At 43.6% G+C, this 19,015-nt stretch overlaps 1 protein-coding gene across 2 annotated transcripts in view; it reads right to left on the bottom strand.

Annotated features, from left to right (window-relative positions):
* DNMBP (dynamin binding protein) overlaps positions 1-19,015 on the bottom strand; it is a 124,732-nt gene that overhangs the window by 53,491 nt on the left and 52,226 nt on the right. Inside the window, exon 1 of one of the 2 annotated variants that reach the window (XM_069753973.1) lies at positions 2,479-4,131. The exons of the other annotated variant lie outside the window; for it this stretch is intronic. Within the exon in view, the coding sequence (XP_069610074.1) occupies positions 2,479-3,940 (1,462 nt within the window). The 5' untranslated portion in view covers positions 3,941-4,131. Of the gene's footprint in view, positions 1-2,478; positions 4,132-19,015 lie in introns of those variants that run through there. 2 annotated transcript variants of the gene reach the window in all.

The raw sequence follows: 19,015 nt of genomic DNA, 5'->3' as shown, positions 1-19,015 counted from the left end.
TGCAAAAACGCATGCATCTAAAAAACGCTGCGTTTTAAAACGCAAGTGTGAAACCAGCCTTAAACATGCAGAATTTGCTGCGGAAAACCTGCACTGCATATGCAGAGTATGAACATGCTCTTAGGCTGGCCATACACATTAGACAGCTGTCGGCTGAAATATTGTTTGGCTGAGCGCTCCGGAAACGTCGGCCTGGCGGCTGATCTCGGGAGAACAATGCAATCTGAAATGGGACATGCCTGATGAACATCTCTTCTGACGACCATTTGGCCAGTGCCCCCATACACACTATACCGTCAGACCCTCATAGTCTAAGGCTACGTTCACATTTGCGTTGTTGGGCGCAGCGTCGTCGACGCAACCAACAACGCATAACACAACAATGCGTTTTTTTGACGCATGCGTTAACATAAACTAGTAATGTTCATGAATTTTGGCGCAGGGAAAACGCTACAACTAGCGTCGTCCGCGCCCTGTCTGGTGCGTCAAATTGACGCATGCGTCGTAAAACGCAATACAACGCATACCGGCGCATGTCCATGCGCCCCCCATGTTAAAGATAGGGGCGCATGACGCATGCGTCGGTATGCGTCGACGACGCTGCGCCCAACAACGCAAATGTGAACGTAGCCTAACATGTATGGCCAGATTTGAAGCTCGTTGACACGCAAGCGCTTCAATCCTTTTTTTCCCCCATTATGTGAGTTTTGGGGGAAATCGCATTTCACAATAGCCGCCAATGAATGACATCTCTAAAATCGTATTCACGCTTGGCTTTTAAAAAGCACAGCATTTTCTGCAATAAAAAAAAAAAACAATGCATTAAATTAAAATGCTAAATTAAATGTGGATTTTGATGCGTTTTTCTAGCGATTGGCTGCATTTTTCGTGGATTTTTGCTGCTAATAAACATACACTAAGAAATTGCAACCCCCCACTGGAGACAAAGACACTTGAGCAATCACTACATAACTACCTTACATAAAGTTTGCAGAACTTTTAGTTTAGTTACACATTTATTTTTCACCAGGAGGTGAGTATTCCTGAAGTTTGCTAACTTTAGTAAAGGAAATTATTACCGTACATCTAAAAGTTACAAAGTAATTTTCTGCTCCATTTTCCTCATTACTAGGACTGTGGTAGTCTGTGCTACCATCAGTCCACAGCATTGTCCCTTTGGCAAACATTGCATGATGCAACCTGACATCTCTGCACTGCCATTACAAAGAAAGTTGGAGATGGAGAGGAGGAGTCAGTGAAAGTATGTCAGGCGAGGGGGAGGAAGGGGCGAGAGGTGAATTCAAGGGAAGCTGATTAATTTTGGAGTTGGAGGGGGAGCAGAAACAATACAAATTTGCTTCCATCTACACATTTTGTTTCAAGAATAAAACAAAGAATACGGTACCTCTGATGAAACATGCACAATTAGCCAGCGCCATTCATGCACACAGTGATGTACTACGAAAAAGAAAACTACATTTGTGCATTTTTTAAAGGAGTGCTTATTCTTCATCAGTTTTGTCAAGCTGCAAGTACAAAACTGTGGTATTTGCCAACAATATCTGCCAATACTATAAAAAAAAAGAAAACCTTAAAAATGTACTTTATTATGACCAATTCTGGGAAAATGTGGGTTTCAGACATCTTTTCCAAACTCGTGAGCAGCATACGAACCTATTATATCTAAGCTAATGCGAAATTGAAGGTCTTTCTGGAATCTAGAATATTAGCAGGGTTGCACTGGCTCGATTGGGTAACCGAGGTTAGTCCAATTTTAGGCACAGTAATGGGCACCTGAATCACCCCATCTAAAAAGGGACCATTAGAAATACATAAAATAATATGAAGATGGTAACTCAAGGACTTATAATTTACAGATTTACAAGGGACTTTAAAACACAAAAGATCTTCAATGGCTACGAGCACAATTTACAACTGCAAGTGGTGGATCATTGCTGCTAACTGCACAGCAACATTAACAGTATCTACCCACGCCTACCAAACTAAACCTGAAATACTACATGCCGCCAGCTTAGCACATAACATGACTTGGAAAAGTAACTGGCAACACATACATAGTCCACTTCTAAAGGTTAACCACATTGGTAAATATAATCTGTGCTTTTAAGTGCTTTTCATGCACACAGACAATTTATGGCTCAGTTTTTGCACTGAGGCCATAGAGGTGCAAGAAGCCTCTTCTGTATTCCCATATGCCTCTCCCATGGATAGGTTCTCACAGTTTAAGGTAGATTTTAAAGCAGATCCTCTGCAAAATCCATGTAAAAAACAAACAAACTGTGAGAACATACCCTAAAGGAGAATATTTCCGTGCACATTTGAGGCCTGTGCAGCAGAACACGGAAGCTGTACACCTATATAGTGAAGGAGCAGTCCAGGCCCTGTGCTGTGAGACAGGGACATTACAAGTTATATTAACGTTCCCATTTCAAAACAAAAAAAAAAAAAAAAAAATACCTTGTTTTTTCCTCCGGTTTTGGACAAATTCAGAATTCCGTAGACTGCTTGGGGCCGTCCTTCTGTAAATGCTATTGCGTTTCATAGAATCTGTTCTAGACTCCAGTTCGGTTTTCCTGTGAGTTGGCTGATCGTTACTGTGAGGTTTCCTAGCTGTATTTTCAACTCCATGGTTGTTGGAATCCACATCCTTAGTAGACCCATTACTTGATTTCTCATCTTCAAAATCAAATTCGTGATAAACATCACTCCTCTCTGGTCTATAATAAGGACCATCAGCTACATCAGTCGTCTTCTGATCTTCCCAAGAACTTCCATATTGGTCTCTCTTGAGTTTTGGCTGTTTATTAGTATTTTTATACACATTGTAATCTTGATAAAGGTCATCCACTGCATCTCTGCCCAGGTAGTCTTCCTGTAGATCATCACTATTAAGATACAGGTCAATATCTTCTGGAGTATTGTACTCAAAATCATAAGCCATGCGTTTACATGAGGTAGAAGGCTCAGCCTCAAAATCTAAAGACCGACTTCGGTCATAATTTTGTTTCTCAAAATCTCGGTCTACCAACCGCTCATCTTTAACTACATCAATAGAATCAATATCCAATGGTAAGAAATCATAACGCCGTGTATTGGTCTTCTTAGAATTTCCTTTTGGTCCAGGTTCTGTTTTATCTCTTTTGTAATCCACAAAGTCCCTCTCGGAGGGTCTACATCTGCTACTTGAAACTTCTAGATACCGAGAAGAACAAACATTCTCACCTCTTGGGTAATGGTCCTTTACCCTTCTATAATCCCTTTGCTCATAATCTATCTTTTTCTGTTCCACATAAGGGTCAGTTCTATAATCTCGAACATCTTGGTCGGAGTACCTTTTCTCCAAAGGCTTATGTCTCATTTCCTTCTCGTAACACCGGTCTACTTTTCTCTGGTGACGGTCCCGATAATATCGATCATCGTTTTCGATTTCATCAGAACAATAAGTGTCATATTTCCTCATATATCGAGAATCTAGTTCTCTGGGGTCTTGATAGGAATATCTATTGTCATTGTAGCCATCATGACGGGGGCGCCTGTCTCCATATAGCCTGCCATCATGCCTATATTTAACAGGACTAGTTCGAATGTTCTCCAAAGTATCATAATACCTGTCCATGTTTGTCCTACTGTCATAATTCTCCTCTTGAGATCTTCTGTAGTAGTAGTCTTCAGATTCTCTATAGTCCTTGGGCACTTTTTCATTGGCTCGGCTTTCGTAATAATATTGTTCTTTTCTCATGGGCAAAGTCCTATGTTCTTCAGCATACCGCTGCTCCAGGTATAACCTGTCCTCCTCAGGAAGCCTACGTTTTCCCGAGTTCTGGCAGTCTTCATACTCCCAGCTTGGCACTTGTAGGTCTCTCCCAGGAACTGTAGACCGTGTCCTTGATGTGCGGTATTCATGCTGCAAGGCACACATCCTTCGAAATGTCTTTTCTTCTAGGAGCCTTGAGCTGGCACCCAACTATGACAAGTCCATTGTATACACTTCAGCCAATGCAAGAAAGTATGAATGCCCGATCCACAATGTGGAAAAGAAGTCTCCATTGAAAGGTCTACTCTCTGGCCAGGAAAAGTTGTATCTCCTGAGCTTTCAGCATACCTGCAGACACTCCCTTCTGCTCCTTCTCCCTGAAACCCAAACCCTCACTTTTTTTTTTTCTTTACTCTCCAGAAGCCAATCAACAAGCAAGGACTACCTCTCCCACCTGATTCCAGAATTAATTAGTAACTAGCGTCATATGACCAGAAGCTCTTGATGAGTCCTTGAGTTTCATTGGGTAGAGCCGTACCCTATTTACATACGAGGGTTTGGTTTTCCCAAGCAGCAAAACTGGATAAATGGCTTTGTTATGCTAAACGAGAGGCAAAAAAAAAAAAAAAAGCAGCTCTGGTATGTAGGACCTGAGACTACTCAGCAATGCGATACTAAAACAGCAAAACACAGAAACAAAGAAAAATAAAAAAATACAATAAAAATTTGTAAAAAAGTAAAATTTTATCTAGATTTGTAAAACTGAAATTACTGGCTGAAACTAGATAAACAGCAAAACAACAACAAAAGTAATAATCAGGGGTGTATACAGGTCCTTCTCAAAAAATTAGCATATAGTGTTAAATTTCACTATTTACCATAATGTAATGATTACAATTAAACTTTCATATATTATAGATTCATTATCCACCAACTGAAATTTGTCAGGTCTTTTATTGTTTTAATACTGATGATTTTGGCATACAACTCCTGATAACCCAAAAAACCTGTCTCAATAAATTAGCATATTTCACCCATCCAATCAAATAAAAGTGTTTTTTAATAACAAACAAAAAAACCATCAAATAATAATGTTCAGTTATGCACTCAATACTTGGTCGGGAATCCTTTGGCAGAAATGACTGCTTCAATGCGGCGTGGCATGGAGGCAATCAGCCTGTGACACTGCTGAGATGTTATGGAGGCCCAGGATGCTTCAATAGCGGCCTTAAGCTCATCCAGAGTGTTGGGTCTTGCGTCTCTCAACTTTCTCTTCACAATATCCCACAGATTCTCTATGGGGTTCAGGTCAGGAGAGTTGGCAGGCCAATTGAGCACAGTAATACCATGGTCAGTAAACCATTTACCAGTGGTTTTGGCACTGTGAGCAGGTGCCAGGTCGTGCTGAAAAATGAAATCTTCATCTCCATAAAGCATTTCAGCCGATGGAAGCATGAAGTGCTCCAAAATCTCCTGATAGCTAGCTGCATTGACCCTGCCCTTGATGAAACACAGTGGACCAACACCAGCAGCTGACATGGCACCCCACACCATCACTGACTGTCGGTACTGGACACTGGACTTCAGGCATTTTGGCATTTCCTTCTCCCCAGTCTTCCTCCAGACTCTGGCACCTTGATTTCCGAATGACATGCAAAATTTGCTTTCATCAGAAAAAAGTACTTGGGACCACTTAGCAACAGTCCAGTGCTGCTTCTCTGTAGCCCAGGTCAGGCGCCTCTGCCGCTGTTTATGGTTCAAAAGTGGCTTTACCTGGGGAATGCGGCACCTGTAGCCCATTTCCTGCACACGCCTGTGCACGGTGGCTCTGGATGTTTCCACACCAGACTCAGTCCACTGCTTCCTCAGGTTCCCCAAGGTCTGGAATCGGTCCTTCTCCACAATCTTCCTCAGGGTCCGGTCTCCTCTTCTCGTTGTACAGCGTTTTCTGCCACATTGTTTCCTTCCAACAGACTTACCATTGAGGTGCCTTGATACAGCACTCTGGGAACAGCCTATTTGTTGAGAAATTTCTTTCTGGGTCTTACCCTCTTGCTTGAGGGTGTCAATGATGGCCTTCTTGACATCTGTCAGGTCACTAGTCTTACCCATGATGGGGGTTTTGAGTAATGAACCAGGCAGGGAGTTTATAAAAGCCTCAGGTATCTTTTGCATGTGTTTAGAGTTAATTAGTTGATTCAGAAGATTAGGGTAATAGGTCGGAGAACCTTTTCTTGATATGCTAATTTATTGAGACAGGTTTTTTGGGTTATCAGGAGTTGTATGCCAAAATCATCAGTATTAAAACAATAAAAGACCTGACAAATTTAAGTTGGTGGATAATGAATCTATAATATATGAAAGTTTAATTGTAATCATTACATTATGGTAAATAATGAAATTTAACACTATATGCTAATTTTTTGAGAAGGACCTGTATAATAAGAAAAAAAAAAGGTGATGATCAAAGTAACAAAAATAAGCCAAACAAAAACCTGCTAAAGTAGCTATAAAAGCCATTATTGTAGAGATACAGGAAAGAATACCGCCGACAGCCATCACTCCCCCACGCACTCGAACTATCGGTTTGGCTGAGGAAAGATGGAATTTTGGCAGCGTAGTCACACAAATCTTCAGGTTGGAATGGAAAATCATTGTCTTCTCACCCTGGAAGGATTAGGGGTTGATTGCTGGAGAGAGGCTCTGAATAGTCCTCTGCACCGATGCCATTGTGCTGCCATACATATGAGGGTTTCAGTGAGACGCTGGATCCGGGATACAGGAATAATTAGTGTGTCTGAGAATGGATGATGGGGAATATGTATTACACTGTCTTGGCTCTATATGGCGGTATTATGTGGGCTCTACATGGCAGCACTGTCTTGGCTCTATATGGCGGTATTATGTGGGCTCTACATGGCAGCATCATCTTGGCTCTATATGGCAGTATTATGTGGTCTGTACATGGCAGCACTGTCTTGGCTCTATATGGCGGTATTATGTGGTCTGTACATGGCAGCACTGTCTTGGCTCTATATGGCGGTATTATGTGGGCTCTACATGGCAGCACTGTCTTGGCTCTATATGGCAGTATTATTATTATTATCGTCATTTATTTATATAGCACCATTAATTCCATGGTGCTTTACATGAGAAAGGGGTTACATACAGGGTTATAGATATCGTTTACAGTAAACAAGTTTACAGTGACAGACTGGTACAGAGGGGAGAGGACCCTGTCCTTGTGGACCAGTATTATGTGGGCTGTACATGGCAGCACAGTCTTGGCTCTATATGGCGGTATTATGTGGGCTGTACATGGCGGCAGTTTATTGGCTCTATATGACTGTATGTGGGCTGTACATGGCAGCACTGTCTTGGCTCTATATGGCGGTATTATGTGGGCTGTACATGGCAGCACTGTCTTGGCTCTATATGGCGGTATTATGTGGGCTGTACATGGCAGCACTATGTGGGCTGTACGTGGCAGCACTGTCTTGGCTCTATATGGCAGTATTATGTGGGCTGTACATGGCAGCACTGTCTTGGCTCTATATGGCGGTATTATGTGGGCTGTACATGGCAGCACTGTCTTGGCTCTATACGACTATTATGTGGGCTGTACATGGCAGCACTGTCTTGCCTCTATATGGCGGTATTATGTGGGCTGTACATGGCAGCGCAGTCTTGGCTCTATATGGCGGTATTATGTGGGCTGTACATGGCAGCACAGTCTTGGCTCTATATGGCGGTATTATTTGGGCTGTACATGGCAGCAATGTCTTGGCTATATGGCTGTATTATGTGGGCTGTACATGGCAGCACAGTCTTGGCTCTATATGGCGGTATTATTTGGCCTGTACATGGCAGCAATGTCTTGGCTATATGGCTGTATTATGTGGGCTGTACATGGCAGCAATGTCTTGGCTATATGGCTGTATTATGTGGGCTGTACATGGCAGCGCAGTCTTGGCTCTATATGGTGGTATTATGTGGGCTGTACATGCCAGCACAGTCTTGGCTCTATATGGCGGTATTATTTGGCCTGTACATGGCAGCAATGTCTTGGCTATATGGCTGTATTATGTGGGCTGTACATGGCAGCGCAGTCTTGGCTCTATATGGCGGTATTTTGTAGGCTGTACATGGCAGCACAGTCTTGGCTCTATATGGCGGTATTATTTGGGCTGTACATGGCAGCAATGTCTTGGCTATATGGCTGTATTATGTGGGCTGGACATGGCAGCACTGTCTTGGCTCTATATGACGGTATATAGTCTTTAGACTTTAATTGGCAGTAGTATCTTTGTTCTATATGGCGGTATTGCTGTACATAGCAGTATTTGCCTGGCTCTATCTTTTATGTGGTATGTGTATGGCAGTATTATCTTGGCACTATAAGGCAGTCTGGACTAAAATAATAATTAAACCCTGCTGAATGGCGCTAACATTTTCTGCCAAACCCCTCCTGTTTCCAGCTCAGATCTACACTATACAGCAACTATAACTGTTCAAGATACAACCTGTCTTCTACTGCTCATGACCAGCAGACGGCGAGGGAGGCAGGCGAGCCCGAACCTGCATAGTCAGGACGGTAGCTGTGCCAGAACATCTGCGAGCCTTTACCACCAGTCATGTTCCTGATGGGAACCAGCAGCCGATTATGTCACAGGTCCGTGCCGTCATTGGCAGGCAATGTGCTGTCCATGGCATCCAGGGCAGCCATCCGTTCCTACAATGTCGCATGCCGTACCGGTGAAGGATCAGGAAGTGACATTTTTATAATCGTGTTCCATACGATACACACGACTGATGTGGATGCAATGTGCACTGTGATCGGCTTATAGTCGGAGGACCCTTTTATTTAAAGAATATTGTCCAAAGTGGAAATCATCTTAAACGTTCATGGCAATATTCTCTATCCTTTATATGTTTGAAGAATATATTTGTAGAAAAATTCTTAAAATAACAATTCTATAACCAAACCTGATTAATACTGCTCCGATTATTCAGTGGAGCTAAACTATGAAAGTAAAGCAGTAGGGAAGTAATGGGGTATCCGAGTACCCCAATAGGCGGATCGCATTGTTTTAGGGAATATTAACTCAACGCAAGATTTAACAGATACTAAATGGGCAAAACAGAGTTGACATAGTTGAAGTGGAGACTTGCATATTCCCATGGCGCTCTATACAGATGTGCACACGCATGGTACAATGTCCCCGATCCAGGGGGACAGTCCTAGATTGGGGATCTCTCCAGGGAGGTAGGTGGCATGTCCCGCTGTAAACTGTATATGCGGTTTTAGGTCGCCATACTGTTGACTATAATGATGGACTGGAGCGGGGAACCCTATGGTTGCTCCCCTGGGGGCATCATGCTGTGGGGGAGGCACGTGGTGTTAAATAATGCTTGCGTCAGGGATTATTGTGCAGGGATACTGTGAGGCATCATAATGTAATCACAATTATCTCTAAGGCATCATACTGTATGGCGAGGCATCATACTGATTGAGGGCCTTAATAAGGGTATCAAACCGAGTGGGTACACTAAAGGAATTTGAGGGGCACTATTTCTGTGTGGGTGCACACAAAAAAGGACATTAGAGTGAGGATAAGGTTGTGGCAAAAATAAAATAAAACTGCAAAACGCATCTCTCTGATCTTTAAAAGTTAGGTGGTAAATTATACTGTAATTTGAGCCCATGACATGGGGTAAAATCGCTTTCTTTATGTAGTTGGTCCTCACTGCCTATTGCCACCTGTATTTCCGGGCACGTGACCGTACGTCTCTTTGTACGCAGCCAAAATAGGGCTCCATTTGTAGTTCCTTTACCATACCTCCCTACATCTCTGATTTTTACACTTTTGGCTACTTTATTCTTATCCGCGCAGTGAAGGTGCGGTATTCCCCACCGGACCCCAGAGATGTCCTGCCATAGTGCATAGTATGTAGCGCACCCAATGATGCCTGTTCGGCAGCACAATTCTGCATTATGGAGCTGTCCAGGCTGCACTGGAGGTCTGAAGTCTAATCCATCGCTCTCGACCGACCCAGAAAATCACACAAAATGAAGTGTTGAGTCTATGTAAATAAGCCCCAAAATAGGAGTTCTGGAGATTCTGCGGGTATTCACCAGAGACGGGTAGTCAAATTTTGGGTGGTATTGTACAAAAACTACATTGTAAAGACAAATAAATAACAATTTATCACTAATGGTGATCAATTGACGATAAGAAAAAGATCCCCAAATAGTAATTGTGAATACAAAATACAGTAAATAACAATGTAGCCTGCGTTGACCCCACTTACTATGCAACCACCTTTCTACAACTCCACCAGGGCATCAAAACAAAGCAAAATAAAAGGGCCTGAACGTCGTACAAATTACTGGACTAATGAAGAAACAAACAATGATATGTATGCAATACCCCAAGTCCCCTGTATATGCGGCTTGAAAGACCGTACAGTTAAAATAAATATAAAAAAAATGGAATTAATTTTTCATACTTTTGCACAGAATATCCAATTACTGAAGTTTATATGCTACAGAAAACTGTAAAACTACCATGAATGATACAATTACCAGTAACAAATAATAAACAATTTACCTAAGTCCTATGTGTGTTCCAACAATTGTCCGTCTTTACTAATCACTTTAGTATCACCTTTGTAGCCCTGTTTACTAGTTTTGATCAGTTTGGGTCTTGAGAACCTCCAAGGACGCGGCAGAATCGCCCAGCTCATCAGTAAGTGCAAGCCAATCAGTAAGATGGAGACTTTCCATTGTGTCCGCTTCAGGATACATTTAGGGTTTCCACCCCTTCCTTTCATTGGCAGTGTCTCTGAACCCGGACCCTCATTGATCAAAACTACCAAATAGTGGCTGCAACCAATCAAAACTTTTCAAAAAGTTTAATCTGAAGAGTAACAACTCTTACAGTTGCTTATATAGTACTCTAGATAACCCCCTTACAGAAATCCCTAACACTTGGATATTTAATTTTACATACACCTCATTTTCTTCCACCCCCACCCTAGTAGGGCAAATGGTCTATACATATATACCTCATTTTCAATTACATTCCATCACTGTTCATACCCTGGCATCTACATCATGATCATCCACTCACACACAACATCCAGCTGGATCAGGCGCAACATCATCTTTGCACAGTTTTTTTTGTTTTTGAAATCCATAATTTGTGCCCCCTCACAATGGTGTAGTAGGCAGCTGCCTACTGCACCAAACACTTGCCACCTAAAAGTGTTTCCATGCAATGGTAGCAAAGTGACATATAACAAAGAAAAATCACTAGATATGACCAATAATTATTCAGATTAGCACAAATTAGACTGATCAAACCAGCCATCGTTGTTAGGGGTTTACAAACATGGTACGGTAATTGTCATTTTAAATTCCATAGTTTCCTGTTCATTGCCTAGGTTACTGGCTACCTCTGCACTCTACCAGTAGTGGCCGGTTTCCTATGCAAGGAGTGCAGCACACACTTGCAAGTGCCGTTCAGAGGCTGTCTGGATTTATGGTTCTGGACATAATAATAATAATCATCATCGCCGCTCCTTGGGTTCTGCAGAGACAAAGCGAACAGATCGGAGAAGAGGTTTAACAATGCCGCTGGACTAGACTGTCAATCATCAGGAAATCAACACCCCCTGGTAAGCAGAAACTCCAAAGGGCAGGGGAACAGTGTGCTCCTGAGGGTGGAACTTTGTTTTAAAGGGTAGATTAGAAAACAACATGGATCCCATCAGGAACAGCGCCGCACTGGCTTATAGGCAGTGCCTGGTATTGCAGCTCAGCCCCATTTAGCTGTATATTACACACAGACGGTAAATGTTTCTATAAGGAGGCCGCCATGCTTTTCTAACCTCCCCCACAATAGTAGTGACACAAAGAAAAGAAGACACGCACCCAAGTTGGTTCCAGATCTTGGAATACGGCCCCCGTACCGTCCACACACGGGAAATGCAGAGAGCAACATAAGTCCAGGAGCATCTGCATGCAAAGATGTACAAATATAGAAAGAAGGCAGAAAAACGACTAAAGGAGAAATACAAATAGGGACGAAAGACCAGGACATGTAGAAGAGGAGACGACCTCAAGAAAATGGAACAGAAATGTAGCCAGGAGATGTGAAAACTCAGCCCAAGCCTCGAAAATGTGCCGAGCGGAAAATTCATTTAAAGGTGTGGTTCATTTATAAAATCCCTACTGGCCAGGCAGGTCGCATGTAAAAAAGCAAAAAACAGATACTTGGATACAGGGGAATTTATTCTATCCAATCAATCCAGAAAAATTACTCCAAAATCTACCGAGCAGCGCAGCACGTGGGGTCGCTGTCCCTGTATTTCCTCGCCCTCTTGCCGTATCGGTTTACGACACTTTATCCGTATTTGGATACATTATTGCGCTGCTTTTAATATTTGTGTTAATTGTGTTTTATTTTACTGCTTCATTATTGTTCCTTTTTATACCTTTATTAACTTGCTATCTGAGGTGTTAATAGACAAAGGGTCTCACCCCATATTTTATAGGTAGGTTATACGGGTTATATCCCTTTAATTATATAGAAATTTTTGTTTGTGGGTCTTATTTTTCTATTAATTAAATTTGCTATATATGATATATATTTTGGATTACATTGTAGATTTGCAGGTGAGCGCAGGCTTCGGTGAGTGCAAATATTTTCTTTTATAAGGTTTGATACTTTGGCACATGTGGGATGTCGTAAGACCAGGAGCAGGAGACGGAGCACAGAGACACAAATAGAAAACGCTCATTGATTATACGGATTTATGGATTTGTCGGCACTAGGTATTATATATATTTTTTTGCATACGTCTGATACATTGTGACAGCAAAGAGGTTTTCTTAGATGCAAGACCTTTCTTGTAGGCTGCCTGGTGGCCCAGTGGTTAGAATTGAGCCCTGGGTTGGAATTCGACCAAAGACAACATCTGTACGGAGTTTGTAAATTCCTCTCGTATTTACTTGGGTTCCTCCTTGTTTTAAGTTTCCTCCTAGACATATTGATATAAGCAGCACTAATTAATGACTGATGGAGCCACTTATGACCGACTGCTAAAATACGCCGTCCACTTTCTAATTGGTGGGTCTCAAACAGCTGAAAACTTCATCCATGATCAGGAGCGAGGAGGTTACACGCAGCGGAGCATCACGGCCCCTTTTCATTTCTTATAAACCGTGCGCCATTTCATCCATTGACTGTCCTTCAAACTGATCAGGGCGTGAATGTACCATCAATGTTATGGACGTGTCCTCTTGAAGAAAAGCACTTTTCATATATATTGTCATCTGACATTAAGGCTTTAAGGCACACTGAGGCTTTTTGCCGAGTTTTGGAGCAGAAACTGAGCGGAAAGTCCAAGTTAGTTTTTGAGAAGGATTTGGAGCATTTCAGCTCAGATTTTGCTACAAAAAAAAACCTCTGTCTACAGGAATGTGCACAATGTCTTTTTCAGGCGGATTCTGTCCAGAAACCACCTGAAAAAGCACCATGTAAAATGAACTTAATGCACAGCAAGGTCAAAATGACTTTGCTGTGCACATGTTCTGTCTTCGGTCTTGTCGTTTAGTTGCTTCAAGGTTCGATACGGTAAAGAAGTGACATACTCATTCTTTGAGCGGCTTCTACTAAGAAGCCGCTCTCTCGTCATACTTTACAGTATAGAGTAAAAGCTGCTTCAAGAACCACAGCAAAGCTTCCGGAGACGACACAGCACAACCATGGTTTTCTGGAATAAGTCTCACCTGGGAAAACTTGGCGGCTGCGTAGGCGTCTAAATGACACCGTGTGTGCACATAGCCTCAGGGGGAAAAAAAAAAAAAAAAAAAAAAATCGACGTTCGGACCGTTGCTCACAATAATAGTTCTTGCTTTGGTGGATTTGGCCGATCCTGCGGTCATGTTTTGTAGTCTGGGAAAGCTTATGTATCTATTGATTAGCAGACCGGCCACGACATCATTGTTGGAGTGACGCATGTATGACATCGCACCAGGCCTACGAATTGAAAGAGGCACCTAGGTTCCCAACAGGTCGGAAGAGGCTCATATGGCTCTGGTGCGGTAGCCACAGACTACCGATGTGCCTGCTAGGCCCAAGGTCCTGCACATTATTTTTCTCAGCTACGCTGACACTGTATTACATGATCTCCCATTTATGTGTATGGCACAATAACCATATAATACTATGACATCACCTATTAGGCACCAATAAACCATTATCTAGAGGGATCGTATGCGCAGTCCCAACTCCAATGAAAACGCGAAAGAAGGACATTGCATATGCTAGGATGGAGTCATCAATGGGACAAGACCCCTAAAGTATGCTAGGATGGAGTCATCAGCGGCACAAGACCCCCAAAGTATGTGGGGAGTCATCAGCGGCACAAGACCCCCAAAGTATGCTAGGGGAGTCATCAGTGGCACAAGACTCCCAAAGTATGCTAGGGGAGTCATCAGCGGCACAAGACCCCCAAAGTATGCTAGGGGAGTCATCAGTGGCACAAGACTCCCAAAGTATGCTAGGGGAGTCATCAGCGGCACAAGACCCCCAAAGTATGCTAGGGGAGTCATCAGTGGCACAAGACTCCCAAAGTATGCTAGGGGAGTCATCAGCGACAAAAGACGTCCAAAGTATGCTAGGGGAGTCATCAGCGGCACAAGACCCCCAAAGTATGCTAGGGGCGTCATCAGCGGCACAAGACCCCTGAAGTATACTAGGGTAGTCATCAGCGGCACAAGACCCCCAAAGTATGCTAGGGGAGTCATCAGCGGCACAAGACCCCTGAAGTATGCTAGGGGAGTCATCAGCGGCACAAGTCCCCCAAAGTATGCTAGGGGAGTCATCAGCGGTACAAGACCCCCGAAGTATGCTAGGGGAGTCATCAGCGGCACAAGACCCCCGAAGTATGCTAGGGGAGTCATCAGTGGCACAAGTCTCCCAAAGTATGCTAGGGGAGTCATCAGTGGCACAAGTCCCCCAAAGTATGCTAGGATGGAGTCATCAGCGGCACAAGACCCCTGAAGTATGCTAGGGGTGTCATCAGCGGCGCAAGACCCCCAAAGTATGCTAGGGGAGTCATCAGTGGCACAAGTCCCCCAAAGTATGCTAGGGGAGTCATCAGTGGCACAAGTCCCCCAAAGTATGCTAGGATGGAGTCATCAGCGGCACAAGACCCCCAAAGTATGCTAGGGGTGTCATCAGCGGCGCAAGACCCCCAAAGTATGCTAGGGAAGTCATCAGCGGCACAAGACCCCTGAAGTATGCTAGGGAAGTCATCAGCGGCACAAGACCCCTGAAGTATGCTAGGGGAATCATCAGTGGCACAAGACCCCTAAAGTATGCTAGGGAAGTCATCAGCGGCACAAGACCCCCAAAGTATGCTAGGGGAGTCATCAGTGGCACAAGACCCCTAAAGTATGCTAGGGGAATCATCAGCGGCGCAAGACCCCTAAAGTATGCTAGGATGGAGTCATCAGTGGCACAAGATCCCTAAACGGGTCTATAAGCATCGTCTCCTCTCCACAGCTCAACATCTACGCTCCAAAAGATGTTCCAGGATACAGACACCTTTGGGGACATTGTGGGTATTTTGAGCTAATTTTTTTTTTTGCAATTGAGGTTTAATAGAAAAAATAATTGTGCACCATTTGGCTCTGTGTTTCCCTGCACATTGTTGGCTACAGAATGAGGTAACTGAATATCAATCAGTGAGCTTGTTCCATCAGGAAGTTGGTAACTTTTTTTCTGCCTTTTTCTAAACTCCTACTTTATGAATACAGACCACATTAAAGCTGAACTTTAATGTCAGAAAGGGTTAAACTCCTGTCTGAACGCACTCGCTCACGGATTCTAAGTTTACTCATTCTGGCGCCAGCAATGTGCAAGAAACCAAAAGAGCCTGTAAAAGACAAATGAAGAAATATTTTTTATTGAATCCCAAAACTGATCTTTAGTCCAAAATACATGCATTTAAAAGTAAAAGTTGCCCCAGAAGGTGACCGTATCATTTAATGGCGCGGGTACAGGCATCATCACATGCGTGTTGTGCACATGATAGAAACCAATGTAAACATGCCATAAACATGAGTCCGGCCGCTGACGCCCTGCACCCGACATTGTGTTCCTATGTGTAACAAGAACCTGCAAACAAGATGACAGAGGAGGAAGCATGCTCCAGTGACGGGCGGCAAAGCCGAACATCATGGCGTCACCCGGGAACATCAGCCCGAGAAGTCATCCAGGAACATAACTTACCGGTGTCTCACAGCTGGAACAGTGCCGGGCTGAGCGACACCCGTCATGACACCGCACACTTACATAACTCTTACATCACAGCGACATAACTCCATCTTGGGTCTCTGTGTTACACATGAGGGGCCGGGGTCCACCGGAGGATTCTCCTGCTCTCCAGTGGGCCAGTCCGAGCCTGTTAGAGGGTATGTGTCCTGGTGGCATCACCTGTCACCAACGCATCGGATGATCACCTGGGTACCTGGAGGTTGCATGCAAAATTCTAAGAAGTCGCCTTGTTTATTGATTAGGATTGTTATCTGGTTACTGCATTACTTGTGCACTATACGGTATTTATTGCATAAGGCACCAATGCAGATTTGATCAATTTTGCACAGCTCCTCTAAAAATTAATTAAGCCAGCCGTCTCCTATGGCTACCGACTTCCTTTATATTTCGTTGTATAGCAAAAAAAAAAGAAAGAATAATAGTTGGGGTCTTTTTGAGGACATACGAGCACCAAGAACGTTGATTACCAACTTTCATTTTACTTAATGGGGTATTCCCAAAATTAACACTTCTTGCCTATCCATAACCGTCTAAGCTAAGTTCACATTTGCGTTGTGCGGCGCAGCGTCGGCGACAACGCAAAACGCATGCACAACGCATGCAAAACGCCAGGTTTTGTGACGCATGCGTTCATTTTTTGCATGATTTTTGGCGCAGAAAAAACTGCATCATGCAGCGTCCTCTGCGCCCTGACAGTTGCGCCAAAATGACGCATGCGTCACAAAACGCAAGACAACGCATATCCATGCGCCCCCCATGTTAAATATAGGGGCGCATGACGCATGCGTCGCCGCAGCTGCGCCCGATGCTGCGCCGCACAACGCTAATGTGAACTTAGCCTTACCTCCTACTGTTGTACTTACTTATCTCCATCAACCCCATAGACTTTGATTGAAGCTTTAGATTTTTGGAAAACTCAAATTAAAAGGGGTATTCCAGCATGAGAAGAATAAGATTTGCTTTTTACTCTTCTAGACAGCGCCACATGTGCTCACTGGCTGTGCCTGGTACTACACATCATTCATATTTAAATGAGGATGCGCTGCCATTCTAAGAATTAGAGTAGGACAGTCACATATTTTTGTCTTTCATAGCATTGTATGACCGAGTAGATTTGCCATTCAGGAGCTTAGAAAAGCTGAGTGACAGCGGCCCTGGCGTGGCAGGTAGCATTGTGTTTGCAGCTCACACTGTATAATCTCTCCGCAGCTGCGGGGATGGCGAGGTCCTAAGGAGGGGAAGCCCGGGTCACATTGTGCAGAGAGCCAAGCACAGCAACAATAGCACTGCAGGGTGTGACCGGTATAGAAAAGGAGGCCAACAAGTGGGCCGGGGACTGAAAACCGAGATCTGGCCAAGAAACCGAGAATTGCTGGCGAACGTCTCGTGGTTGAGCTCTATATGAGCCATGCTCCAGGATTACCCGGTGTTACGCGACTTGGATGTAGAAATATAGGTGGCCGCACACAATATTAAAGGGCCTTTCCATATCTCCCATTAGAGGACCCCATTTAGCTTAGCCACTCAGCCTCTACGAGGAGCACAGCTCTTGAGGACCACTGTTCTGCCGCATTTAACACTTCTTCCCAATTAATTTTGTAGATACAACAACAATAGAAAGGAAGTGAAGGCCCAATGCACACATTGAGCATCCGATGAACCCACCACATTAGGCTGAGACAGCTGTCCATCTAGTATATAAATACGAAGGTGTCCTGAATTCTCCAAGATTCAAATCAGAAGAAAGAAGGATTGGGCATGTTGGCTTTCAGCATGCCCAATCCTTTATTCCTAGGTGAAGGTCACATGAGCCTGATAGTGTGTTATTCCTATCCTCCCCCATAGACAGCACTCACACCAAATGAATGCTGTATATTTGGCCTATTCGCCGGGAGCTTTTCCTACTGGAGAATGTAGTCAGCGTGACGAGAACAGAGAAGAAGGCTTTTGGTACATGTCCGTGTCTGGACCGGCCGCACCTCTCCTGACGTGAACTCTACAGCCTCATGAGTTCAGGTCAGGAGAGTCTGGAAAACAACAAAGACATGAATGTAGGTGAAAGTAGGTGACGGTACTCAGTGTCAAGCAGGAGCTGCAAAAGCAAACTCAATTTTAGGGTAAAAAAATAGTGATTCTAATGTACATAGAAGCACATACAAGTTTCCCAAACTTACTGATTTCGCTCACATTTACGGCAACAGATTTTTCACAATGAGTCTACAGCATATATCTCCATCTATTGCAAGATATTACTCAGTACAACCACAATGCTAATAGCCAGATATCACATCATTGCGAAAACCACTAATACAATTCACAAAGTAACTGAAAACATGGTGAATGCCAGCACCCCCCAGTGCGTGTGGTCACCGACTGACCATACAATGTACTGTACATGCACCTCCTTTCTATATCAGCTCCTTGCCAGGTATCAGACCTCATGCAGACCTCATATTCCTAGGTTGTAGTAAAATTGGTTCATGGGGAGGATTCAGGTATTCTATCTATAGCAGATAAAGGGGGTTAGAATAACATCTCTGCCATCTTCTAAATAAAACAGCGCCACACCAGTGCACAGGTTGGTTGTGGTACTGCAGCTCAGATCCCTTTAAAGGGGCAATATTAAGCTAAGATCAGAAGAGCGCTGAACTTTCCGAATCAGTGCAGTTCTGTACGCTCATCCACATAGCAGACAAGCGGTGATTTACATAAGCTAGTCCGGTCTGAAATCGGAACACACTAGACCCATACTGCCATATTATTCTTCAGCATATGCACTAGTACATAAGTGTATACAAGGACTGGAAATAAGTTGGCGTGAACGTACCCTTAGACTATGGACAACGTGACACTGTTTTTTGAAGAAGGCAGAAATGTTCTTCTAACCTTG

Source organism: Ranitomeya imitator, chromosome 2 (assembly GCF_032444005.1).
Source record: "Ranitomeya imitator isolate aRanImi1 chromosome 2, aRanImi1.pri, whole genome shotgun sequence".
Taxonomy (NCBI): Eukaryota; Metazoa; Chordata; class Amphibia; order Anura; family Dendrobatidae; genus Ranitomeya; species Ranitomeya imitator.
Note: the sequence above shows the minus strand (reverse complement) of the source record. Positions and strands in the feature narration are given on the sequence as shown.